The 27,541-nt window shown below is 27.8% G+C and overlaps 1 protein-coding gene across 2 annotated transcripts; it reads left to right on the forward strand.

The window, feature by feature from the left end:
- The first annotated feature begins 3,021 nt into the window (after positions 1–3,021).
- LOC129957631 (importin subunit beta-1-like) lies at positions 3,022–26,189 on the forward strand. Of its 2 annotated transcripts, XM_056070063.1 has the most exons (20): positions 3,022–3,208; positions 5,884–5,942; positions 6,372–6,554; positions 7,452–7,652; positions 9,446–9,676; positions 11,372–11,461; positions 13,330–13,440; positions 13,525–13,626; positions 14,601–14,772; positions 15,093–15,337; positions 15,431–15,561; positions 17,593–17,812; positions 18,715–18,862; positions 19,030–19,112; positions 20,626–20,733; positions 20,947–21,090; positions 21,252–21,357; positions 23,780–23,894; positions 23,975–24,136; positions 24,954–26,189. In XM_056070063.1, coding segments are annotated over exons 1-20 (2,652 nt in total). In that variant the 5' UTR covers positions 3,022–3,168; the 3' UTR covers positions 24,955–26,189. The 2 variants fall into 2 exon arrangements, with proteins under 2 accessions (XP_055926038.1, XP_055926043.1); XM_056070068.1 differs by lacking the exon at positions 24,954–26,189 and having other exon boundaries at positions 9,464–9,676; positions 23,975–24,140.
- Positions 26,190–27,541: the final 1,352 nt, after the last annotated feature.

Consider the following 27,541-nt stretch of genomic DNA (forward strand, 5'->3'; position numbering starts at 1 on the left):
GCAAGAGTCTTGATACACGTGGAGTAAAAAAAGTTGAAGTTGCTTCTCAATCAAAACACAATGTAACTCAGAATTATACTATTCAACCAGTGATTAGTGCTGATGGTTGATTACTCTCACCGATGCTTATCGTACTTCAAGAGTCCAAAAGCGAATTGGAACTACGCGTAAGAGAAATTATGTTCAAACCTGATAATTTAAAATTGCAATTCTTTTACTCTTTTGTCAGTAGTCAGCTTGAGTAAATGTTGATTTTGCTTACATTCGTTTTTTAAATGGAAAAGTCACAAAAGCGTCGATAAAGACATGACTGCAAGATATTTATTTTCCCTTTGCTGGAAACGAGTCCCATCTTGTAGTGGATACTGTAACGCAATATTGCAACGACATCATTGTAAGTGAAGCGGTTCCTCAAGCTGGGACATCTCAATTAAAGAAAACTCTACCATGTGCTACTGCCAAAGTTCAACCTTCGGATGTTGGATTCTTCTGAACCTGAAAGCAAATTGCTCGACGTATATCCGATAGGTCAATAACATTGTTAAATTTCAGTCACTTGTTTAATTCCAGTTTAGTGCACAGCAATATTCCAACATTATTCGCTATACTTGGTACAAATCTGGGTTATTGCAAACTAGGTGAAATATTATTCCGAAAATGTAATAAGAACAACTGATTGGAACAACACCGAATTTTATATAATACTGCTCATTAGATATAGCACTGAAACTTCTATATTAAACAAAACTGGATAATTTTGTGAAAAATATATCGTAAATTCCACATTGAAAATGTTTGACAATATTGTGAAAAATAGACTGTAAATTATATATTTATAAACGATGATCAATACTGTGACATAATACTATAAATTATATTTTTAATAATATAATATAATAATTTTTTTAATGTTTTTTACCTGAAGTGATGAGACAACGCGGATACAATTTTTGATACCATGATTCTGATTTAAAAAGCATCCGAGTTTTAATAAAATAAATGACTTAACTGGTCTTTTATTAATTTAAAGTAAAATCAATTAATATTAGAAAATGAAAGAAAAGTAAATGTTAGAAATTAAAGGGAGTAAAATAAAAAAATAATAACAAAATGTTGCTTTTGATAAATTCTTCATCCAACTTTTGTTATAACCTGCTAAAATTATCATGTATAAGCTCAAAACATCTGTGAGCAACCTATATTTTAAAAAAAGAGCATTATTTTACCTTTTCCTTAGTATTGAAACTTTAATTTTCATAAATTAGAAAAAGGGGTCAATAGCGGATAAGACTCCACCACTAAACAAAGGAGCTCAGGTTCGATTTTTGAGGAAAGTGTGAAATAAAGATATAGTACATGAAGATAAAAGTAATCCCGAGAAGTGTCAAATTGTTTAATCATTCTTTCACACTCCAAAAAGAAATTAAAATTAATTTTGAGTATATTTTAGAGCATTGGTAACTGATTTCGTAAATACAATATTGTATCGTAAAAACTATATTGTATCGGATTCCAATATGGATATAAAGGAAATCATATGAATTAAACGATTTTTATATTGTACAAAATTCTTTCCCCAAATTTAACAGTATTGTGTTCTACTCTTTATTCATGGATTCTAAAGCCCTCCGTGTTTTAGCAATAAGATGAAGTCAGAAGCGTAATAATCGCTTATCTTTCTGCGTTTCATCCCTTAGGGAAGTATAATCGTTGAAAAGTAGTAGTCTCGGAATCCTGAAACAAGCAGAATTAAGGCTCTTACAATTTTTAAAGTTTATTATTACTATTATTTTAAATTCATTGTAATTTTTCTTGTAAATGATTCCTTATACTCAAATACTATTTTTTGAAGCATTTTGTTTCTAGAGAACAACACAATTTTAAACAATCGAAAAACAAATCCGTGTTAAATATTTTTTAATTGAATTGAAAAATCCTAATCTAGCCAATCATTTTTTTTCAAAAATTGAAGACGTTTTAACTAGCAATTTTTTTCAGTCATAATATTTTACTGAAATAAATATTTCTTGAAAGTCTCTCATGAATTATCACTCTTGAATATTAGATATCACTTTAATATTTGTTGATACAGGTTGGTTTGATGGGATTTCCAAGGGGACAACAGCCAAATCTGTCCATGCTACACTAAATAAGTTTATTTAAATCATAGGTAAAATGATGTTTGAAAGAAGAACAATGACAAAATTGTATTACAGACATAATTTTTAAAAATTTCAGTTTTGTTAGTTATTTTCGAGCAATACTTACAAAACACAGTTCATAAGATTATAAGCATGGTGGAAATTCTTTTATTTCGTAAGCATTTTAAAATAAATTTTCAGTGTATTTGTAAATAATGCTGATTGATTTACAATACGATACATTACGCTGCATGATGCCCGTTAAGACTTCTCTGAATGTTAACAATAGGGTTGAAGGCAAAATATTACAGCATTTATTTCACTTTTTCAAGCCACGTATGACAAGCTGGTGTTAACTTACAATGTACTGCGACATTACAATTTTTTTTTTTACAAGCGATGTCCAATGAATTTTAAAATTGCATTGACGTGAGGCTTTTGTTGCGTGTTTTTTGATGAACAGATATTTATTCTATGAGAACATTTTTTCTCACTTTTTTTTATTTTGATAACAAAAAATATTTTCAATTTTTTTGATTGCTTATAGTTTGAGTTAATCAACCACAAAATTTCTGAAGTTTCCCCAATTTTTTTTCAGTGGAAATTAGCTCCGCATAAAATCTCTGAATGTTGCCAAAGAGTAAAATTGCTTTTTATGTGTAACTGCACTTTATTTTTATTTTAATTATCTAAAGCCATTGCTAGGAAATTTCATTTATATAACAGAAAATTTTCTGTTCCAAAATAATCATAATTTAAAATTAAAGGATTAAATTTTCTCTATAAACTTTGTTTTAAATTCGTATTTCATTGGCTGCCGCCATCGGAATTTCCTCAATGCACAGCCAATCAAAACTTTTATCTTCTCTTCCAATTCTTTTCTCTTTGCCATGTGGAGCGCGATAAGGCAGATTGCCGGTATTTCGTGTGCTTACTTACGTAGGAAAGAAACTCGAGTTTTTAATAATTGTATTGTATAAGTTAGTCATTTTATTTTATTGCGTTCGAAACCAGAAATCTATGAATTATGGATTTGATCAGTATCTTGGAAAAGACTGTATCTCCAGGTATATGTTTTTTGGAAGTTACTCCTTTTTTTTGTCTTATCATAGGCTTAGTTGATGAAATCCGTTAGTTAGGCTTAATAGGCGGCAAATTAGTGAGATTTCTCTGTTGCCGTATTTCACGTGTATATGGAAACTATGACAATTTATAGAATCTGAAATGTGTATTCAGATGTGTCATTCATTTATTATATATTGTCATTGAAGGGTAGAAAATTAAAGTTCATGCTGTCACTTAGAATTAATAAGTATAGTATTATTTATTTTGACTTGAGTAGTAGTTACCGTATGATTGAGAGTTCTATTTATTAAATTTTACCTATTTTAAGTGTTTTCTCCTGTTAATTGTTGTGGCTACTTTTGGTGCGTAATTAAATGAAATCGTTAGACGATCGGTTATCAATTCGTGGCTGGTTCTAACATTCTCGACAAAGAAAACGACGAAGTAATTATAAATCAGTTTCTTTGATGAATCAGCCGCCTTTTTTTGAGTTGATCGAGTGAAATAATTATTAATTGGATTAAATCGTGGTCTACGCAGTATGCTGTCTTCCAGAAGATGCTTCACAATCGTTATTAATTGCCTGCAAAAAGATTTTATTATTTCATAATACAAATGTTATAATTTTTATTTCGATTGACACATTGATATTTATTTAGAGAAATTATAATCATAAAGAGAAATTCATTAGTTCCGCCTGAAGATTTATTGTAAAAATTATCTTCATTTTTGAATACAAAATCTTTTGTACGTATTTCGGTAATTAGTAGAATATAAGTAAATTATTCTAGCCTTTAGATTGTTCTAGATTTTCTCTTTTGCTGATAATATGGAAGGATATCTTTAGTGATAATTAATCAAATCATTTTATTGATTTGTGATTTATATTCTTGCTTTGTTTCAAAATAGGTTTTTAAAAAAATTCATTTTTAAGATTGTTATGAATTGTTTAAAGCTGCACATTTTTTTGATAAGCTTATTCTTAAAAAAATTGATTTGCTATCACTTTTAGAAGCAATAAATCGCGATAACTTAAAATAATGAATGGGTATAGATAATATCTTATCTGCATTTGGTGAATATGTATGACCAATAGATTTTTTAATTATGTGTTGAAGGCGAGTGACCATTTAAACTTGATTTTGGGAAATCCATTACAAGTCATGTTAGTTTGAGAAATGTAAATAAAATGCTTTGTTAGGGAAAAAATGAAACTGGGAATGTTATTTTTTTATGTATTTTACTCATTAGAATTCTTTAAAAAAAATTCTATTCATTACCCTCCTCCCCAGTAATTTGTAAATTTATAATCTTGTCTTCTTTTACTATGTTGACCATTAAACTGTTTCATTTTTTTTGTACCACCATTTAATTATTATCTCAGCTGGATTGACTAGTGTGTCACAATAATATTTTTCCATAAACTTTATTTAAATACACATTTTGTAACAATGCAATAAAGCCAGATAGATGCCTATTTTTCTACTTCAAAATATACCTTCTTTGTAATTAACAAAAATATATCGAGTACATAAAAGTGAAAAGATGAGTATTTCTATAAAATAAAAAATTATTTCTTACATACTTTATGAATTGAAATAAACTTGTATTTAAATTAACTTACAGCAAACTAGTGTAACATTTAAAAATCTATAATTTGTGATTTTGCCTTATGAAATATTACTATGGCAAATTTTACATTAGTTTCTTGTGTAATTACATTTCCAACATAAAATGATTTGTATGCTGAATTATTATACATTATTTAATTCTTAATTGTGTTAAAGAGGAATATATTGTGTGTTATTTGATAGTTGGGATGTTTCAGTAGTTTATTAATTGAATGAAAGTGATTAATATTCCCAAGCATGATAAATTTAATTTTCTTTTAAACATGTTATTTTAATCATCTAATTAAATTATCAATTTTTCTTAAAATATGTGTTTGGATGTCTGACAAGGAATTCGCATTTTTGCTTGATCTGTAAAAAGTTTATTAGTCAAACTTTATGTTAATAGTTAATAGTAAACATTTAAATTGTAAGTTATTTTAAAGTATGGAAAGTATAATTTTAATTCTATGTAAATACAGTCAAAGTTAATATTATAGAAAATTATAAACTGATATCATTTGTTCTGGCCATACAGAAGAATCGGGAAAATTGGTGTTAAGTTGTAAAGTTTTTTAAAAAATGTTGCAAAATGTGTCAACTTTTTAAAATTTCTCATTATATTAGTTTTGCAAGTCTTAATAGGTTTGACTAGTCTTAATAGGTTCACCATGGTGAGAATCTGGTACTGGATTAATTGTTTATAAGAAGAGATTTAAGAAATAAAATGCCTTCTTTCTAGAATGTGAAATATGTAATATTGGAAAAACTGAACTTATAAACCAGCTTCTTTGTAAATATAACAAAGTATTTATTTAATGTAATAGAATCAAACTTGTTCTATATGATATTCATCTCGCATGGAAAACATTTTACAATGTGTTGGCATTACAGCTTTAAAATGTCTTGGTTATTTGTTATTCCTTTTGCATAAATATTGTTTTACAAACTAATTCCCATATTGTCAACTAGAATTATCATTCGCTACAATTTTTCTTCCCATTTATTATTGTATATAGATTATTATTTTACTGTTTTAGTGCCTAATTCAATTTTCTCAATTTAAGATAAAACTGAATTGGAGGCAGCACAAGTTTATTTGGAACAAGCTGCTGCAAATAATCTGGTAAGTTTCTTATTTACTCTTAATATCTTTAAACATATTTGTGACTGAATTAATTTGATTAATGAATGATTATTTTAAATAGCATTTTACTTTACAAGATTTTTTATCTGTATATTGATTTTAATATTTACTTGGGAAAAAAACTACTTTGATGAATATAAGCTGCATTTATATTTATCTTCCATTTTTAAAGAATCAGTTGGAAATTAGCCTTAATTTAGCTTTATATGTATGATTTGTTGCATGGAAAGCTTTAAATAACTTAGATTTTGATAATTATTACATCTGATAAAAAAATTAAATGTTATAATACTAATAGGGATTTTTTTTTTGTATCTTGAATATTCATGGATAATAATAATTGGTAAAGTTATACCAAGTTATCATATTTGAGTATGTCTTTTACAATTTATTCTTTTCTTCTTTTAGCCTGAATTTTTAAAATCTTTATCTAATGTTCTCCAAAATGCAAGCAATACTCCTGTGGCTCGTATGGCTGCTGGCCTGCAGCTCAAGAATGCACTCACTTCAAAAGATCTTGAAATTCGCCTCAAATATCAAGAAAGATGGCTGCAGTTTCCGGCAGAAATTCGGAATTATGTGAAACAAAATGTAAGCTGAATTTGGTGGCAGACATCAATTTTGGGTTTTTACAAAGATAAATATTTTATGCATTGTAATCATTTTATGTTCCAGATTTCTATTTCTTTTTTAAATTTATGCTTTGATCTAAGAAAAATGACTTATTTTTATTTTTCTGATATTTGATTATCAACTACCTTCCGTGATTTTGAAGTTTTTGGGATAGTGTTGGTAATGTTAAGCAGTTTCATATTGCTGAATCTGGGTGCATTTGATGGAATGTCCTGTATTTGTTTGAATTCATGTTTTTAATTCTAATTGGCTTAAGTCATCTCAATATCATGTAGCAGTATATATTCTGAATAATGAGAAATAAATTAATGAAAAATGCCTAAAAGCTACTGCTTGCACATGTTCAAAAAATTAAATGTGCTGGAAATACAAAAGTTTTCAAATAAATGTGTAGTCAAAGGGTTAATGGTTTTTGAGTGGAGTATTGACCTGGTATTATATATAGCTTGTCCATATAATGAATTTGAGGCTGCTACTAAATAAAATTTAGATATTGTTATTTAATTTTGGTAATAGATTTTGTTTTATAATTCTTTTGCTGAATAATATTGCTAAATCTTCTTAATTTTATATGGGTGTTTAAAAGCTTTCTGACAAATTGATAAAAATATTTTTGAACAAACCACATTAGATTTTTTGGGTTTTTATTTATATTTTACAATTTCATATGCCCATCATTAGTTGAGCCATTAAACTGATTAAATTATCATGTTTCTAGCATTGATGGAATTAAATTAAATAAAATAATACATTATTGAAATCTTTAGGATATTTTTGATTGTTTTACACAACATACTGTTATGAATATTCCATTTCCCTGTCATTCTTTACATATTTTTTAATATATATTTGTAGGTTTTGTCTGCTTTGGGTACGGAAACAATTAGACCTAGTTCTGCAGCCCAATGTGTTGCTTACATTGCTGTGGCTGAGTTGCCAAGAGGAGAATGGCCAGAATTAATACAAATGCTTACTCAAAATGTAACAAATGCAAACAGTACTGAAATGACCAAGGAGGCAACGTTGGAAGCTATTGGTTATATTTGTCAAGACATTGTAAGTATATATTGATGCTTCATAAAAATGGCATTTATATGGGCAATAAAAATTTGTTTTGTTTGGTGCCTGGAATTTAACAGCATTTAATGTACTAATTTCGAATTGATACATTTATCACCATTAGCTGTAATTTTTTAAAGTTAAGATAATAATTGTAATAGAAACTATTTCTTGTACAAGGGAATCTTATAAAAAGAAAGAGGAAGAATATTGGCATAAAATGTCTTGTAGTTAATGAGAAAACTTGCCATAGCTTTGGCTGTAAAAAAAGGTTATAGAGATAAATGGCTAATTTGTGTGAATTTTAAAAATTACTTTCTAATTCAGCAGAGTTCATAAGAAATGTCTTTACTTCTTGAATCTAGAGTAGCAGAGCCAAACAATGAATGACATTGAATTAAAAAAAAGGGACTTATAGGAAATGTTGTTATGGAAGGGGGAATATATGAATCTTTAAGAGGAAGTTAGATTTTTTACTTCCCTCTGCTGAGTATAAGGCTAATTGTGGTTAATGTAACAGTTTTATGAAAGCCTATAATGGTCGCATTGTTTGGAATAAGTAGAAGAGATGAAGGGGAAAATCTAAAAATCGTTAAGATCACCAATTTAACGAATTTTCTATATCACTTTAGTAATACAATTCTACTTGCCTCTGTTGAATATAAGGCTAAATATAGTTAAAATAAGTTTTATGAAAGTTTATAATCAGTGAAGAAACTTAATGTGTTAAAATACCCTATTGCCATACTTTGCATATCGAAGCTAATGAAAAAAATCATTTGCTCTGATTAAATTAGTAGTTATATGAATTTTTCATTTAGGTTATCATAGAAAATATGATGCATTTACTATTATTATTAAATATTTTAGTATGCATGAACAAATTAACTATTTTTCTGAAATACATTATTGTATTCTATATTTTTCTAAAACATGTATGAAGGGATAATTTAGTATTCTTTTCTAGAAGAATTATGAGTGACTTATTTATAATATCTATAGTTTTTGCTGCTTTGATTTTTAATGAATTTTTACATATTTTAACAATTTAGTGTTTTATAATAAAACAATACATGTATATTGATTGCAAGCTATTATTATAAATTTATGTTATAGGTAAACATGGGCAATAATATGTTTTTTAGAAATTAATTGCTGTATCTGGTGCATACGCATTGTTTAGACTAAATACTTGAGTGATATTTATAAATAAGATAATGAACTTATGTGTATGCACTTTATTTAGAAAATTTTTTATACAGAGCTGAATAAAATTTATCCTATTGTCAGTAATGATATTGGCATATTAATCAAGATAATTATCCATTAGCTGAACATTTTTAATTTTCAGATGCTCTTCTTATACCTATAAATGAGATTTGTTTTAAAGATTATTACTGTATTGATTGCTTGTCATTTAAATATATCTTATGATTTTGGGGATTGAATTAAGTGTAAACATTTTAAAGATATTTGATTTTTTTTGGCCGTTAAATAATTGGGGGGGGGGTGAATAAAAATATACTTTGCAAGTTATTTTAAAATGCTCTTAGCTTTTTTAGTTCTTAATGTTTTCAATTTTACATAGATTTTTAAAAGAATCTGTAAATGCCATTCTTAACCTTAAGCTGTATATATTTGTAAAACTAAAATTTGTCTAATATTAGTTAATAATTATTTAGTTTTATGCTTCAATATATAATTTTAATATATATCCATGAAATATTTTTCTTATATGTTCTCAGTTTTAAAAAAATGTCTAGATAAAATGTGATTCATATCCATGGAAGAATCTTGTTTTGTTTCAGGAACCAGAAGTGTTAGTTACTCAGTCAAATGATATACTGACTGCTATTGTCCATGGTATTCGAAAGGATGAGCCTAGTGATCATGTTAAACTGGCGGCTACAAATGCCCTGTTGAATTCTCTGGAGTTTACAAAAGCAAATTTTGAGAAAGAATCTGAAAGACATTTTATAATGCAAGTAGTCTGCGAAGCAACCCAATCTTCTGATACTAAGGTGAATTATTTTTAAATTGAATTATATCTATATGTGCATATAATTATAGCTTTTTTCTAGTAATCTTAAACTAATTGTTTCTAAAATTACTTCCTTTCCTTGTTTCTATAACTCAGTTCATTTGCTGACTCTAATAATATTTCAAACTTGCTTAAAATTCCAAACTGTTGATTAAAAAAAATTGAAATATTTGATATTTAATAGTAAAAAAATATTTTTTATGATTGATAGTGTTAAATTAAATAAAAACTAGATTATTAATGCAGAGCATAAATAGAAAAATATTTACAATTTTCATAATATTTATAAATAAACATTATAAAAATTGTAGTAATGCTTTAGAGCTGTACGAAAAATTTTGAGACGTACATAGATCAGTATAGAAACTGACAAAACAATTGTTATTCATGGACAATGTCCATTTATCTAATTTCGAGTGAACTATGCCTCATCTAAACTTTTAATCATCTGTTTTATTATAAATGACTGAATATTTTATCACTGTCATCAGAAAGGTCCGTAGATCCATCATTCATATATTTACATTTCCTCCTGGAAACAAGCAGTTTTGTAGCGATTGGTGTACAAAGGAAACTGAGGAATAACATCTTATCTCAAGTGAAAATATAAATTATGATAGGCACTTCAAACTAAGCATTTGTTTTTATATTAGCAAACATGTGTTTCTATTTTTATTTGTGAAATCCTAATGATTCAGACATTTGCTGAACCCAAATTTGACTTCAGAGAAAGAGGCAGAAATTTTATGGGACCATTAATATTCCTTGAAAAACATGGATTAGTAATGACATTTAATAGAAATTGCTCCAGAAATCTGACACCCATGCATTACTAAGTCTTTTGTGCCGTTTCTGTGGTGACACAAAGATGCAGTTTCTCCTAAAAAAGAGTGGAATCCATTGTAAACATACATATGTGTGACCTTCGTTTCGGAGAGTTTAAAAAATAACAAGTTTTACCTAAAACATAACATATAATTTTAATATTACTGAATTAATAAAAATTGTTTAAATTTTTTAAAAAATGTTAGGACGCATTAATTTAAAGTTCATAAAATACCTTCATGCTATTTCCTGTTATAGTTGCTTAAAACATTTTTCCTGTTTTAGATATTTATTTTACAATAACTACTTAGATTGTAAAATTCAATGAATTTATTTACTTTAATTATTATTTTATGAAATAGATTTTATACTGTAGTGGTAGCACAACATGACCCTGTTCATAAGGTGGCCATCACTAAATGTTGTAACATTTTTTTAATCTTGAAAATTAATAATTGTATACTTAATGTCATTTCTACAATATAAACAAATCATTTTATTCCAATTGGGACTCTAACTTTATTCTTAAGTATCCTTGATAACATTAACGTAGATATGTTTGTAGTATATCCATATGTTTTAATATGAAGCATTATGCTGATTGTATTATAAAAAATATGATTTCTTGTTACTATTTTGAAAATTTCCTAGAAACAGGGTAAAATAGTATAAATTCATGCTTTTCTTAGAAATTTAAATATTTCTTGCTTTTTAGCCATTTTGGCAAAATATCCCATAAACTTTTAACTTTCTTAAATATTTGATTATGTATTAAATCCATAAATTTTTGTATAAAATAAATGAGAATATTACTTGGAAATCTGAAATGCATCTCTTTTTTCTTCTGCAGGTTCGAGTTGCTGCCTTACAATGCTTAGTTAAGATAATGTCTTTATATTATCAGTACATGGAAGCATACATGGGGCCAGCCTTGTTTGCTGTAAGTTTGTAATGAATAGTTATGAATAGTAATTTTGTATTATTTCTATAAAAATTCATCTTAAACTAGCTAATTCAACTTGTCTAAGACTATAAAATGTTATTATTTTGAATAACTCCATCAAAGATTTTATTTTTTGTTAAGAATAATTTTAAGTTTTATAAATATTAAGGACTTCTTTAAACTGTCGAAGTTACATACGAATCAAAGAAAACCATCTTATTTGATAACTAGCTGCCTTTGGCGACCAGCCGGTTCGCCAGTCTTAATGTTCGTTTAAATTTTAATAATTAAATATTTTATGCAATTTCAACTTTAATAGATTCTTCATCAAAATATTTTAAAACTTCAAATTTTGATAGTCATATAATTCACTTGTAATATTATAAAGGCCTTCAGTCATAACGTAATATGTATCTTTCTAATTTTCTGTTACCTCTCGTAGAATTTATGCTTTAAATTAAAGTTGAAAGAATTAATCTGCAATTAATATAATATTTTTTACTGAAACAAAGCATTTTTTTATAATATGATCACTGATAACAGAGTCACTGAGCATTTAAACTTTATGGGCACTAAAGAATATCTTTCTTAATTTATGTAATATCACAAGAATTTGTCAACAAAATTTTCTCAGATTCATCATAAACAGATCGCTTAATTAACTATGTTTCATTTTAAATCCATCAAACATTAAGAAAATAAAATGAATCGTTTAAAATAATAGGTCAAAAACAGGTTAAAAAAACTACTTAAAAAACGATGTATTTAAAACTATAAGCATATACAAAGAATATATAACTAACATAAATACAATTTAATTACAAAAGCATGCAACTAAGGTAAAAATAATTTAAATCATCCTTTGATAATGGTTGTCATGTCAGCAATCGGAACATAATGCGCATGCGTGAATTTTTTTACTCCAGTTGGGGTAACACTATGCAGATTAGAAATTTTTAATTTCATTTATTCTGTGTTATTTTAATTCAAAAGTACTTCAGAATGAATCTGAAAGATGGATTAATTAACAATGCTTAATTTTAAATGCATAAAACATTAAGAAGATAAACAATCGTTTGAAATAATCGACGAAAAAATGTTAACCCTAGCCTCATTGCTGTTAGGGGGGGGGGGGAAACTGAAGCCTTACTCATTTGGCGGTGGGGAAAATGGAAGATTGTTTTGGCGGGAAAGTTAATTTTTAATTAATAATTAAAATTCTAATTAAAAATTCAAAAAAAGGAACCCCAGGTGCACATTCTCGACCTCTAAGGTATACATGTACCAAATTTGGTAGCTGTAGGTCAAATGACCTGGCCTGTAGAGCACCAACACACACACACATTGAGCTTTATTTATAAGTATAGAAGAAAGGATACAGCTTAACTGTTGTATTGCTTCAAAGCATTAAAAAAGCCAAAAGATTAGTTTCATATTCTGCAATTTAAATTGAGATAAATACTATTCAAGATACTCGTATATTTGCTTGTTAATTTGTGCTCCTTACATTTAATTTTAGTAATCTTTTTGATTAAGACTTGCATTTTCATTTTGAAATTTCTTTATTTTCATTAGATAAGTTTGAATGTATAATTTTATGTATATATTCTTAGATTCAATTCCCCCCCCCCCCCTATAATAAGGATTTGGTCATTTTCACTTGTGTATAATCAGTTTTGATTGGTATTTAATCAAAAATAAAATACAAGTTTTAACCTTTTTTTTAGTTTTTTTGTTTGTTTTTATTTGATTTAAATAGTTTTCTGATTCCATAATATTAAGAACTTTGTTTAGAAATGATACTTTATTCCATTTTAGTAATATAATTGGAAATTTTGTTGATTTCGATATCTTTATAATTATAGATCACAATGGAAGCTATGAAAAGTGATATTGATGAGGTAGCCCTTCAGGGTATTGAGTTTTGGTCTAATGTCTGTGATGAAGAGGTGGATCTAGACATTGAAGCTACAGAGGTAAATGAATGTTCCTCTTCATATAAATGAGTTTGGAGTGGTCTCTTTTATATAGATAATGTCATAAAAAACTTTTATTTGTAGGCTGCTGAGCAAGGAAGACCGCCTGCAAGGACATCACGGTTTTATGCTAAAGGTGCTCTTCAGTATCTGGTACCAATTCTGATGCAAACATTGACAAAACAGGTAACTTGGATTGTGTAATTCTAGATTTCTTAAATGTTTAACATTTTGCAATAAAGGTTAAAATGTAAAACTACTTTTATTGTAGTATTTTTGACTTTTAAAGAGCATAAAAACTTAGCAATTTTGGCTTTGTTTATAATAAGAGGATTAATTAGAACCATATATATGTAAATTAGATTGTGTTATTAATAACCAGTTAAATATGGTAAATCAATCTTTTCTGGTTATTATTTATAACCAATTGATCTTGTTGATTGTAACATATTAATTGAATGTAGGTTTTACTTATTGAAGTATTTCTATGTGAAAAAAAAATTTAAATGATAGTTTATAGTTATATCAATGTACTTTTAATTCATTAATTTTATTCAACTGAGTTTTTTTATCTGATTAAATGTTTGAATATTAACTGGGATGCCATGACACTGGGAGAACCAGAAAAATATAGGGAATTTCAAAATTATGTAAGAATAGGAAAATTTGAAAAATTCCATAAAAACTGAGAAAGTACTGGGAATTTTAAGTTGTTTTTTTTTTTCACCTTTTTGTCTAAAAAATGCCAATCTAAGTCATTCAATTGATCAGTATCTCCCCTTTCCTATTTAATATGTCAATTTTGTTTCAGGAATAAATAAATAGAAATAGTTTTTTTTTCTTTATGTAAATATAAGTATACTTTTAATATGCTGTTTCAAGAAATGTTAAATTGCTGCTCCCTTTGCTTTTTCCATTCATTAAAACTATGGATTCCACTATAACCAACACATGATTGCAGTTTGTCTATTTCCTCTTATATTGCATATGCATACAGAAAAATAGATTTTTTTCTCTTTCTAGATTTGAATGACAACCCTGTTCAATCTGTGAACATACATTAAAAGTGTGTAGCTGTTAGTAAATAAATAATATTTAGCAATTGGTTATAATATATTTGAAAATGATTCATGCAATTAAGTGGTATTTTATTTTAATAGGATGAGCATGATGATGAAGATGACTGGGTACCTTCCAAAGCAGCAGGAGTTTGCTTGATGCTTATGGCTGCTTGTTGTGAGGATGATATTGTTATACATGTCCTTCCTTTTGTAAAAAACAATATCAAGAATCCAGATTGGCGATACAGGGATGCTGCTGTTATGGCATTTGGTAAGGAGAGAAAACCATAACTTTAAAAGTATCTGACATTTTTAAACCCTTTACTCATTCAATAAATTGTCTTTTAACATTGTTCCATTATGAAATTTATGTTCTTGGAACTCTATTAGACTTATTACACAGTTGGATAAATGTTAGTTTGAAGCTTTCATTTAGTGAATCTAAACCTATTTATTGTACATTTGACATCTTGATTTGCAGCTATTTGTAATAGATGTAAATATATAATATACACTTCGTTTCTTTGTGATGAATGTTACAAATATGATGCAGAATGTGGTTATTGAACTTAATATTTTGAATGTTTATAGGTAGTATTTTAGAAGGTCCCGATCCAGCTAATTTGAAACCTGTAGTGGAACAAGCAATGCCAATGTTTATTGAATTAATGTCGGATGAAAGTGTTGTTGTTCGTGATACTGTTGCATGGACAATAGGAAGAGTATGTGAACTGAATCCCGAAGCGGCTGTTAATGAAGCCTATTTGAAACCACTTTTGGAGGCCTTGGTTAAAGGCCTAAGTGCAGAGCCTAGAGTAGCCTCTAATGTGTGTTGGGTATGTTTTGAAGTTTATCTTTAATTGTTTTGTAATTGTGAATAAAAATTGAGTAAATTGACATTTTTATGAAATGTTTTATTACTTTTCTAGGCTTTTAGTAGCCTTGCAGAAGCTGCATTTGAAGCTGCTGAAGTATCAGAAGAGAATCAAGAGCCTAATACATATTGCCTCTCTGGATATTTTGAAATTATTGTTGCTAAACTGCTGGAAACAACAGAAAGGTAAATTATTTTGTATATTAGCAATGATTTACAGACTGTTGAAATAAGAGTTAAAATCTTGGTGTCTAGGTAGTTAAATGTAATTTCAATATTTCCCATACATATATTTCAAATTACAGCACACAACTGCTTTTAAGCCATTATCATTACTGCTTTCGGATATTGGACGAACAGAGAATTTATCGATTGCAAAATCAGTTGCTTAAACTTACAGTGCCCTTGTGTTTGTTTTATGGTTTCTTCAAAATATTGAAATTGTTAACATGAATTCTGCAGACTTGAAAGCAGCATGAAAAAATAAATTAGAATCAATAACAATATTTAAGATAATACAATAATTTTGTCATGAAACAAATATGTAAAAAGATGAATGTTTAGGACTTAAAAACACACCTTTGTTCATAGTTTTAGATAAAGTTTCACTTAGTACAGAGTACAGCTTCCCAGGAGTACAGAGTACAAGAATTTTTTAAAATGTTGTCATCTCTAATGTGATATTTTCAACTTGGGTGAAAAGATAAAATATCTGAAAAGAATAGTACATTTGTGTTTAAAAAAAGTCTAAAGCTGTTTTAAGAATTTTTATGAAAAATGTATTATGTACTATGCATATTCACTTGACAATGATTAATTTTCTTTTCATGAAGCTGTTTTATTTCATTTTTCTCATTATATGAATTGTTTTTATCTAAATATTGAAAAGCTTCTTAGAATAGTCACTGAATTGGAAAATTTTCTCTGAAAATTGGAAATTATTCATTTAAATTCTTTTTCTGTTTATAAAAATAAAATAAAATTTTTCCTTTTATTATATTTTATAGAAAATAATAAAAATTAAAAATAGATCATATTAATGAAAATAATGAAGATTAAAATTTAGCCAGTCTATTGTGCTTTTTAATTAGGTACAATGCAAGTAAGCTTTAACTTTAGAAGCACTTGCCATTGCAAATGTCCTAAATTATTTTATTGATAAAAATATCAAAAATTGTAATCTTATACATTAATATAATGTAATTATATATAATATAATTAAACATAAAATTAACATTTAAAAGATAAAATGTTAAATTAAAATATTTGACATGACCATTTTTATTCTTTTGTAATATATTATGCCTTTTTGCAGCTGTTGTTATGCAATGTTCAATATACTTGACATGTTGTAACTTTTTGATTTTTCACCCTCAAATTTGATATTTTGTTTATAATATATTCTATTCAGGTAGTACTCGGTATAATAAATTCATTTTTGTTGAAATACTTCATAATTTTGATTTGAATGTAAAAATAAAGAAAACTGGACAAAATGCAGTATTAAAGTTTAAGGCACTGTTTTAATTAGAATGAAATATGAACCTCTTCAGATACATTTGGAAGACATTTGTACTTTCTATAATATTTATATTTTGTTTGCTTTGGTCTTTTTTTTAAAATTCATTTCTGAATAATATGCCTGTTAATTCCATTTCCTCTATTTCTTTTTCTCCAAATTTAACTGTCAATACATTTCAGTATTTAGTTTTAATACATACTCTTAATTTTCACCATAGATTGTCCCAGTTTTAATCATGTTTTGTTAGAAAATTCAAGTAATCACTTTTTAGGAAGAGTAATGTTAGATTTATATTGATTTTAAACTATTGTTGAAGCAAAGGCATGATTGCTTCCATCTTTTATTAATGTCTATATTTCAGAAATGATTAATCTTTTCAAAAATAACAACAAAATATTCAAAAGCTTTTCATTCTCTTAAGTGTTATTGACAATTTTATAGCATACTGGTTTTAGGAATGTTTCTTAAGCCTTTTAGAAACTTCAGCATTCGTGAAATTCTGTTTTAAAATTTCAAGGTATGTATTAACTGCACAGCATTTGCAAGCTTCATTTACAAAAGAAACCTGTTAGCATTTGATATTTGGTGATAAATCACGTATGAAGTTACTACACAAGTACAAAAATTTCTTGCTGTGAATTTAAATTATTCTTTTGTATTTAAGATTCTGTGAATGTATAATTTTTTATATTTAGACCTGATGGAAATCAAGCTAATTTAAGAAATGCTGCCTATGAAGCCCTTATGGAGTTGGTTAAAAACAGTCCAAAAGATTGCTATGTTTGGGTACAGAAAACCACAATGATAATCTTGGAGAGGCTTAATCATGTGCTTGCTTTGGAAGGTCATATACAGAACACATCAGATAGAGCCCAATACAATGATCTACAGTCTCTATTATGTGCAACTTTACAGGTATGCATTATGGATTCTGACAACCCTTCTTTAATAATATAATTGAGAAATTTGTGAATATGTAATATTTTGAAATATAATAGCATTAGTATACAAAACATTTAATGCATTTAAGATGGGAATTTTAAACAAAAACTGGGGGAAAAGACTAGTGGCATGGTTGGAGATAAATTTCTTAAATAAAGATTCTTCTATTGTAAGAAACAATGCATTTCTGTGAATTTTTTGTGTCAGCCTTAAATTTGTCAAAAACGATTTTTTTTATCGCATATTAGTTAGTAACAGCTTGTTCAAATAAGGAAAAATGCAGAAATTTTTATCCGATAAGTCAATTTTTCTCTTAAAATGAATATTCTTGCATAGAAAATAATAATAGAAAAATTAAATGTTTTTAAGGAAATCATTTAAATCATCTCGTTGTCTAAGGTTTCTCTCCTATTTAATAATATTTAAATTCAAAGAGTGAAGTTATTAGAAAGTAAACATGCAGCAATGGCAGAAAACATTTATAAAAAATGCCTTTAATACATTTATCTTTAAATATTCAGTATAATATGGGTTCGCTTAATTCTACTTAATCTGAATAATTCTGTGGAAGCTGCTTAAATGTTCAGTATATTAAAAAAATTTTTTTGTCATAATTTAATTATAACTATTTCACACAAATTTCATTCATTTTTTACTTTGTATATAAGTCATTTGATACTTTATCCTTTAGTTTACAGTTTTAATGTAAAGCATAATCTTATCAAAAGTTTCCTGAATGAATCTTATTTGAGAAATACAAAATTGAGTCTTGAGCCTCGTGTAATATCTGTTTAAATTATTCTCTAAAACTAGAGGCTAAATTTTTTATTTTCTAAAATTTCATCTATTTTGCCTTATTATTTAAAAATTTCTAGAGTGTACTGAGAAAGATGACTCCTGAAGATGCTCCTAAAATCTCAGATGCCATAATGTCAGCTTTACTTCAAATGTTCAGTTCTTCTAGTTGTAAATCTGGTGGTGTACAAGAAGATGCATTGATGGCAGTTTCTATGCTCGTGGAAGGTAATCTTTCCTTTATTTCAATTTTAATAGAAACTGCTGTTTTTTTTAACTGTGAAATATTACTGAAAATCGTGGTACCATTAGTAGTAGTAGAATCATTTAGTATTTGAATATTCTGAATTTTGCTATATAGAATTAATATGAATGTTTCCTATTTTCATTTATAGTTTTAGGGGAACAATTCTTGAAATACATGGATGCCTTTATGCCTTACCTTGCTTTGGGATTGAAAAATCATGCAGAATATCAGGTAATCAATATTATTTTGTTGATGAAGAAAAATACCTTTTCAAAGGAAAATTCATTTTATATCATGTAATTACTTTAAGGATAAGATCTAATAAGCAATTGATGACTATTATTAATCGTAATTTTTTATATGCTGATGAAGATTATTTATTACCTCTTCTGAACATGATTGTATCTATATTTGTCTCCTGCTGCTTAATTAAAAGCTAGAGAGGAAACACATTCATGTTGTAATATTTTTAGCATAAAAAGCAAACTTTTACATGAAATATTTTAATGTAAATTTGTATTTTTCCCATAAGTAATCGATTTTTAAATTGTAATATGAAATTAAACTTTAGTTTGTAAGCAAGTTTTTATTTTCAATAAATAAAAATGAACTTATATTTGGGAGCATACTTATTTATGATTGAGAAAATAAGCTTACTTTTCTTCATCATATTTGTAAGCAAAATTAATACAGAATAAATTTTCTTTATCATAAGCAAACAAATGAAAAAAAAAGTCTTAGTGTATTTATATCTAGAGTAGAAGCCAGTGATAAAAGAATTAAGTGTAGGTACAGTTTCATTTGGAATGTCTAATGAATAATAATAATAATAGCCATGCTTATCTATCTGCATTAAGGGGGCAATAGATTCTATCTGGTACTTTTGAGAAGTATTCTTGTTGTGTTATGAAATAATTTTAAAATACTCCTTGTAACTTAATTTTTAATTTTTTCAATTTTTTTCCTAATTTTATATAAATTCTATTCTATTTCTTTATTATCCTAACTCATTTGGAAAGAAATTGTATGATTTTGTAATTCCTAAATAATTAAATGTTAATTTTTAGAAATATTTTAATGCACAGCCACTGAATTTTCATTGGAATTTTGTCTTTCTGAATTAAGATTGACATTTTTCTTAGTAAAATGTGAAATATAAAATGTATATTCATTTTCCTTTTAATGTTTAACCAAAGCATTGATTATCAATTTTATTTAATTCCACAAAAATAAAGACATCTGGCACATATAATTTTTTAAAAGTCTAATTAAAATATTCTTTTCAGAAAACCCATAAAAATGTATTATTTTAATTGAATATAAGCATATTTTGGTGATGAAACAAAAAGAAAATTTCACATTTATGCTTTATTTCAAAATCCACCGTCTTCTTAAAAATGTATTGTAATATGCATTTAAGTCTTAAGACCACGGGTTAGAAATCTTAAGTGAAATCATCTGAAACTTTTAAAAATGGCTAGCTCAAACTACCCCATATAAACTATCTAACAGTGAAACTTTCTGTATGATAACTGATACTAAGCTTGAGAAATAGAAGCTTAATTCTTATTAAAATGAATTGTCAGGATTCTGTAGTTTGGTTTTCTATAGCTTTTGGTTTTCACAGCTTTTTAATTTCATTTTTATTATATAAATTTTCTGAACTTGACTAATATTGAATTTTTACTTAATTTTTTTATTTTGTACTTGAAGTTGATACATAAAATCTGTGTTAAATGTTCAGGTTTGCAGTGCTGCAGTTGGTCTGACTGGTGATATCTGCCGTGCTTTGTCTATAAAAGTTTTACCTTATTGTGATGATATTATGACATTATTAATGGAAAATTTATCTGTAAGTATTGTATATTAAGTATTTTTTAAATACTTTCTGTTTTCTTCACATATTGAAATATTTTGCATTTTTTACATCGGTGAAACTTTTTATATTGTAAATTTTAAATAAGTTTTATTGCCAATGAAATGCTTAAGTTTGTTTAAATAATTCAGAATACGTTTATACGCATTTAATTTTTTTATTAATTTATTATTTACTTATTTTTTGCAGAATGCAGCAGTCCATAGATCTGTCAAACCTCAAATTTTATCAGTGTTCGGAGACTTAGCACTTTCGATAGGTCCACATTTTAGGAAATATTTAGATATTGTTATACAAACTTTATTGCAAGCATCTCAAACACAGGCTGAAAAGGTATGTCTCAATATCAAGTCTTAGATGAAAACATTCTTCAAAAATTACATGTTGATTCATTTTTTATGTGTTTAAGAACAGGCTATTCTGAAAGTTAATTTAGAATTTGCTGCTTTCATTTGACATTACTGTTCATTTAAGCTTATTCTCTTTAATTATAGAATGATTATGACATGATTGATTATGTCAATGAGCTTCGCGAAGGGTGCCTTGAAGCTTACACTGGAATTATTCAAGGACTTAAAGGCGACCAAAATACACCTAGTTGTGAGTAATCTGTGATAATTTATAATTGTTGTCTGGCATATGTAAATTTATTTTTCAGTTAAAAGTTTGGTATTACTGGGTAAAAAGAATGGATAAATTTAAGGAATCATTTATATGTTGATTTTTGTTTTAACTCCAAGCCCAGTTAGAATAAAAATTTAATTTCCTCAGTACCTGGAGTAATTTTTTTTGTTGGCAGAAATAGAGGTAAGTCATCTTTTCCCTTAAAAAATGAAATAAAAAAAAAACATTAAGAGATTTGGGGTGGGTTGGTGCTTTGTGCTATGCTCAAACTGTATTTCCCAGAAGTATTGCTGTTCAGCTCTGAACTGAATAACTTGGCCATTTCAAAATCATCTGTTTTTTTTTCTTTCCATGGGGCCAGAATTTTTTCCTTGAAAAATCAGTTTGAAACAATCGCATGATTATCAGATTATGAATGCATTTGTATTTAAAAAAAACAATGCTCCCCTCCCCATTTCAAAATTGTCTGAGCTCGAAAACATGGAGCTCACACCCGGAAATCCTACTTAAACTGTTTTAGAATGATCGCATGACAATTGCACAATCATCAACGTTTAGAAAAGTAATGGTTTTTTTTCATCTCAAAACTATTTCTAAATGGCAAAAATCATTTGAATTCTACACCTTTTTTGTAAATTAAAAAAATTATATTTTATATAACTTTTGATACCTTCCGTCACTGTTTCCTGTTGATTCCTATTTTCTACTCTGTGTTTCTTTGGGAGATAACTTCTTATGACCCTGCCCTTTATTGCCAAAACAGAAGAATTAGGTGCATGGCGTGTATTTGCATCAAGTTGTGACTTTAACATGCATAAGTTGCCAAATGTGACAAACTTTTCTATCATATTTCATAGCCCTTAAAGCGAAAAATTGATGCCACAAGAGTAATAAATCGCAATTTTCTGCCCATGCATTTTGAGGCTTCAAAACCCCCAAACCAAAACATGTTCTCCCATGATCAAAAATACTATATTTATAGAATTGAACAGATTTTTCTTTGCATGATGTTGCATGCAATTCAATAAAATTTGAGGAGTGTGAAGTATCTAAACATTGACAGGTTCACATCAGAATATTGAAAATGATGCAATCTGATGGCTGTTAGACAATAGTTGAAAGAGAACTTTTCTTAAATAAAAAATATTGTGGTTAAAAATTGTTTTGATATGAAATTAAAAGTAAAAATAAATAATTTCAGATTGATTGAAAAAATTTGTTCTTGAATAGAGTTTTGAATTCATTAAAGAACTTGTGTATGAAGACAAATGCCCATGTGAAAATTACAATCTTAAAATAGTGAAGAAAAGAAAAGGAAACTTTTGCAGATAAATAAATGATTTAAAATCAAAAAGGGCGAAAATTGGAGTTAGTTTTTTTACACTGCGGAAATCTGCAAAAAAACTAATTTTAAGGTAGAAGAGAAGAGATTTTCAATGTATAGCCTAATCAAATTGTTCTAAGAATTTGAATTTATTATTATAATTTAGAATATTTTAGTAGTTAACTGTTTCAAGTTCGTTTGTGTAATTTAAATTTTTTACTCTGTACCTATCTTTTGCATTTTTCTCTTCATTCTGCAAAGTGCTGGTTAAAAGATTCTTCTAGAACCAACTTTTTAAAAATTAATTTTGTGTTATCTGAAATGTGAATACATTTGTTTTGTCAGCAATAGCTTTAGTAATTTGTGTGAAATTTCCTTCTGGTTGTTTTTCTGTGATGGTTAATGGTAAATATGCTTGTATTGTTATCTTGCAACCTTTTGCGAGTTTAAGTTTTAACTTAATAACTGAAGATGCAAATAATAGACCTCTTTATTATTTTCCCCTTATGTATTTATAAATAAGAAAGTAATCATGCATCTGAAAATTAATTAAAAAAAATGTTTTATTTAAAATTAGTATCTACATTTATATATTTATACATTGCAGATAAACTAAATGATTTAATAGTCTTTGAGTTTTCCAAATATGGTCCTTGAAAATCCTTTCTTATATATGAGTGTGACTCAATAGTTAGATTTAGTGAGAAAATATATTTTAATTAATATCATTATAATGAATGAAGAATTTGCATTTTAATGTTTGTTTCAGAAATTAGAGATTTTATTATGCTGATGAGTCGTAATAAAATACATTCTTTGATTGCATTTTTTTTTTCTTCGTTATTTGTTATTTCTGTAAGACGAACATAGCTTTTCATGAATATGTGTATATATTTTATTCCTTTCAAATGATATAAAATCTGTACCTATATATCATCATATTATTCAGTATTTAGCTGAATTTATTATTTTGCTGTGCCTTTTACATCCTCTTATCTCCCAATTTTATTATCCATTGTATAATTTTACCATTTCGTTCTATCAATATTGATGCACATCTAATGTTTCTTTCAGCTGAAGTAAACGTAGTCCAGCCCCATGTACCTTATATAATTCAATTTATTACACACATTGCACAAGATCCTGATCATTCTGATGGCTGTTTAGCTGCTAGTGCAGGTGTTATTGGGTAAGCATCCGATTCTTACCAAGTGTTTGCATTTTTGCTGATTATAATTACTTTGACTTATGCTTTTTTTTTTCTTTTAGTGATCTGTGTTCAGCTTTTGGCCATAGCATGATCAGCCTTGTAGATAACGATATTATTAATGAACTTCTAACTAAAGGTAGACGTTCTAAAACTGTAAAAACTAAAACTTTAGCAACATGGGCTACTAAAGAAATAAGAAAATTGAAGAATGCAGCTTCATGGTAAGTTTTCTTATTTATATTTAAATTGTTAAGAAGTAAAGTATAAAAATTTACGCCTTAATGTTTTAAATTTCTTATTTTTTACTGCCTGGATTCAGTATATGAAATTGAATTATTTTTTTGCCAGCTTTCTTGTAGGGGGACATCTTTCTTTTAAGATGGTTTTGATTTTGGGTTATTTATTTCTACAAAGATTTTATTCTATTCAATATTTTAATATAAATGCCTGCAATTTCATTTTTTGAGCACATTTAATGGCAAGCTTTTGGTTTGAATTTTTTAAAAAAATGGATACTTGCATATTAACCATATACCAGCAAATAATCTCCTTGCCTTAGATAAACAAGATTTTATGGTAATCAACTATCTGCCATTGATAAATCCCCAAAGACCACACAATAGTTAAATTTTTGGTAATTAAAGTTGACTGTATTTGCCATTGGTATGTAATTAAAATGCAAGTTCTAAGAATAGCATTTTTATTTCATATTGTGTTCACAGTTAATAAAGCATTTATGATTAAATCATAAAAATGAAATAAATTTAGACTCAGAATCATGATAAACTTTTTGAAATAATATTGAATTAGAAGTTCATTTCATATCAAACGATGATATCAGAGGAAAGATATAATTTTGATACACAGTTGGAATTGAAAATTATGAGGTGGAATCTTTTATGTAATCTGTTTATTAATCTTAGAATACATGAATGTAAATGTTAAAATGGGCAATAGTATGTTTTTGTATGAATGAATGTATTTGTGACAGTAAAATTAATTTGCATGATTTAAATGTTCTTCTCTTCCTTTCTGCAGATTTTGTTCATGGATGGCAGTGCATGTGCCTCTTCTGGCTGTGCTCTGTCCCATGCAAATTTTCTGTATGCAGGAGAGCATTAACAAAAGAAGCCAAGCGCATTATAGTGTTTGACAGAGAGAGAGAACGCGTGAAAGTGTGCATGTGTGCCCCATCTTTCACACCAGTATGATTCGTCAGTCTCTTTCCGTAACTTCCAAGCCTGCCAAGCTTCTTCATCCATACATAGCCAGCAGCCATTCAAGCAGCAATACATCGAGGATCCGATGATGTCTATGTACACCAGTCTGCGACAGGGGTTCTCGTTTCAACCCACCGCAAAGTCGGTTTTGTTCAAGGATAAATTATTTAACAAAAATAAAAACAAACTTTTATCCTGAAAAGTTGTACTCTTTTGGGAAGTGCCTTTTCAATCGAGGTGCATTTGACTTGTTAGTCTGTTGCCTCGTTTTTTTTGTCAGTCGCCGGCCGATGTTTTTCCGAGCACATTTTCCTCGTTGCTCATTCAGTGTGCTGATTGAATAGGAGTCTGCTGTTAAAGAACAAGGGTAACTTAAAGATAAAGTATTTTATAAAAATCATTAAATTTTAATGTACACACTTTGTTAAATGAACATTTTCTCATGTATTGTATCCAAGATTTATTTTTTGGCAGCTTTGTTTTTCTTGGAGTTACTTGTTCCTGTTTTAACTGTTTTATAAATATGTGAATATTGTTTATTGGGAACTGCACATTACAGCTTTTAAAAAAAGCCAGTGCATGTTTCATTTTTTTTCAAAAATAACAAACCTATGCCTTATGTAAAATATATGGTTACCCTTGTTTTTAAGCAATTGCTGGGATCATATATTTGTTGTGAATAATTTTCTGTACAAAAACTGTAATTTTTAATATTATATTTAGGAATCATTTTGTCTTGATATACACTATTTCATTGTTACATATGTTGGGACAGCCAAAATTATCATAGTCATTTGTTCCCAATATTTTATTTCTGTGATGTATTGGTAAACAATCTCATTCTGTCGACATCTGAGTTGGTGTGAATATTAATTTTCTGAAACTATGTTTTGTAAAAAAATTTGTTTATATTTTTTTAGACTTTTTTTTTTCTCCCTCAAGCAAATCTAATCATTCATGTGTGAGTGGTGTGTATGTAAAAATGTTTGTTTTTCTTTTCCATTTCCTTATTCCATATTCTAAATATGACCAATAAAATTAGCTCAACCAAAAAGTATTGTCATTATTTAACTATTGAATACACCATTAAGAAGTGTTATTACAAAGTGATAATTATTGAGTGTGTAAAATAAATCGCCTAGAAGAGAAGGGACCGAAATTGAACTTGAGTTTAGGTTAATGTCTAGAATTCCAATATTTGTTTAATGATATAATTAGGTTTCCATGTCTAGTCATTTCTGTTTATTTATTGCTAGTCACTTATATTTTATGAGACAATTGTGTATTTATATCAAATTAATAGATAAGAAGAGGCAAAATCACAGATGCACTTCTAGAGAGCCATTTGTTTATACATAAACCAATGCCTGCCCATGAATGAAGGTCAAATGCTATATAATAAGACTGTTAATTATTTCATAATGGAAAGGTAAAATAGATTTAAAAAATTTGCAAAATAGTATGTTGCAAACCCAAAACTGCAGAGGACAAATCTATTCCTCCTACATAAACCACAAGTATTCCATCCTTTCCCCATTGAGTCAAAATATAAACAGAAACACATAGCAAAACAATAATCTTCAAATGCTCCATCTTCTCAAAAGAACCAAACATGTACAATTTTCTTATATGTTTAAGTACTCTGGATCAAGTAAAAAATAAAAGCTCAAACCCGAAGGCATATGTTGAAGGTCAACACTACGAGATAGGCTTCAAAATTATAACGGACTTCAATCGCCATCTAGTGTTTAAAAATTTTAAATAAAATGTTCGAAATAGAAACCATACCGACGTGATCATGAGCTGATAGAGATGGAAAGGCTCATCTCGTATATGATACCCAGGGCCATGAATGGAGAATCGCATATCAGGCATATGTGATCATGGTCCTGAATGGGTTATAAAAATGCACAACAATAAAGAAAAAGGTTTGAAATTCTGTCACCTAATTGTGAAATTTTGCATATAATTCCCCCCCCCCCCCCAGCTTTAAACATTTCAATATTAGGGTTGCAAAGGGCTAGAACATCCTTCAGTCACTTCTATCATTTATCCTCAATGTGTGTAGTAACATTAAAAATCCTTAAACAGGTTTACTTTTTGGTTCAAGTAATTTTTTTCTTTTATCTTTTTTTTTTGGGGGGGGGGGTCTTATATATTTGTGAAAAGCTTCATGCATTAGATTTAAAAGTGATATCAACTCGTGTGCTTATCTGCACTGATTATTATTCAGGGGTGTTTGTGCTCCGGGGAAACCCCGGAATTCCGGGGATTTTGAACTTCGATACCCGGAAATTCCGGGGATCGTCGTTCAAAAGGAAGTAGGAATAATAATGAATTATTTATTTTGATCAGGGTAATTTTGTTTGCTTTGAAAGCAGAAAACGCAAGGTCAGTGTGTGTGGT

Source organism: Argiope bruennichi, chromosome 2 (assembly GCF_947563725.1).
Source record: "Argiope bruennichi chromosome 2, qqArgBrue1.1, whole genome shotgun sequence".
Classification (NCBI taxonomy): Eukaryota; Metazoa; Arthropoda; class Arachnida; order Araneae; family Araneidae; genus Argiope; species Argiope bruennichi.

Coding starts and splice junctions, on each gene's coding strand:
- LOC129957631 (XM_056070063.1), top strand. CDS start 3,169: ATGGATTTGATCAGTATCTTGGAAAAGACTGTATCTCCAG. Junction 11,462..13,329: donor TGGGGCCAGCCTTGTTTGCT/GTAAGTTTGTAA, acceptor TTATAATTATAG/ATCACAATGGAAGCTATGAA. Junction 13,441..13,524: donor TAGACATTGAAGCTACAGAG/GTAAATGAATGT, acceptor TTTTATTTGTAG/GCTGCTGAGCAAGGAAGACC.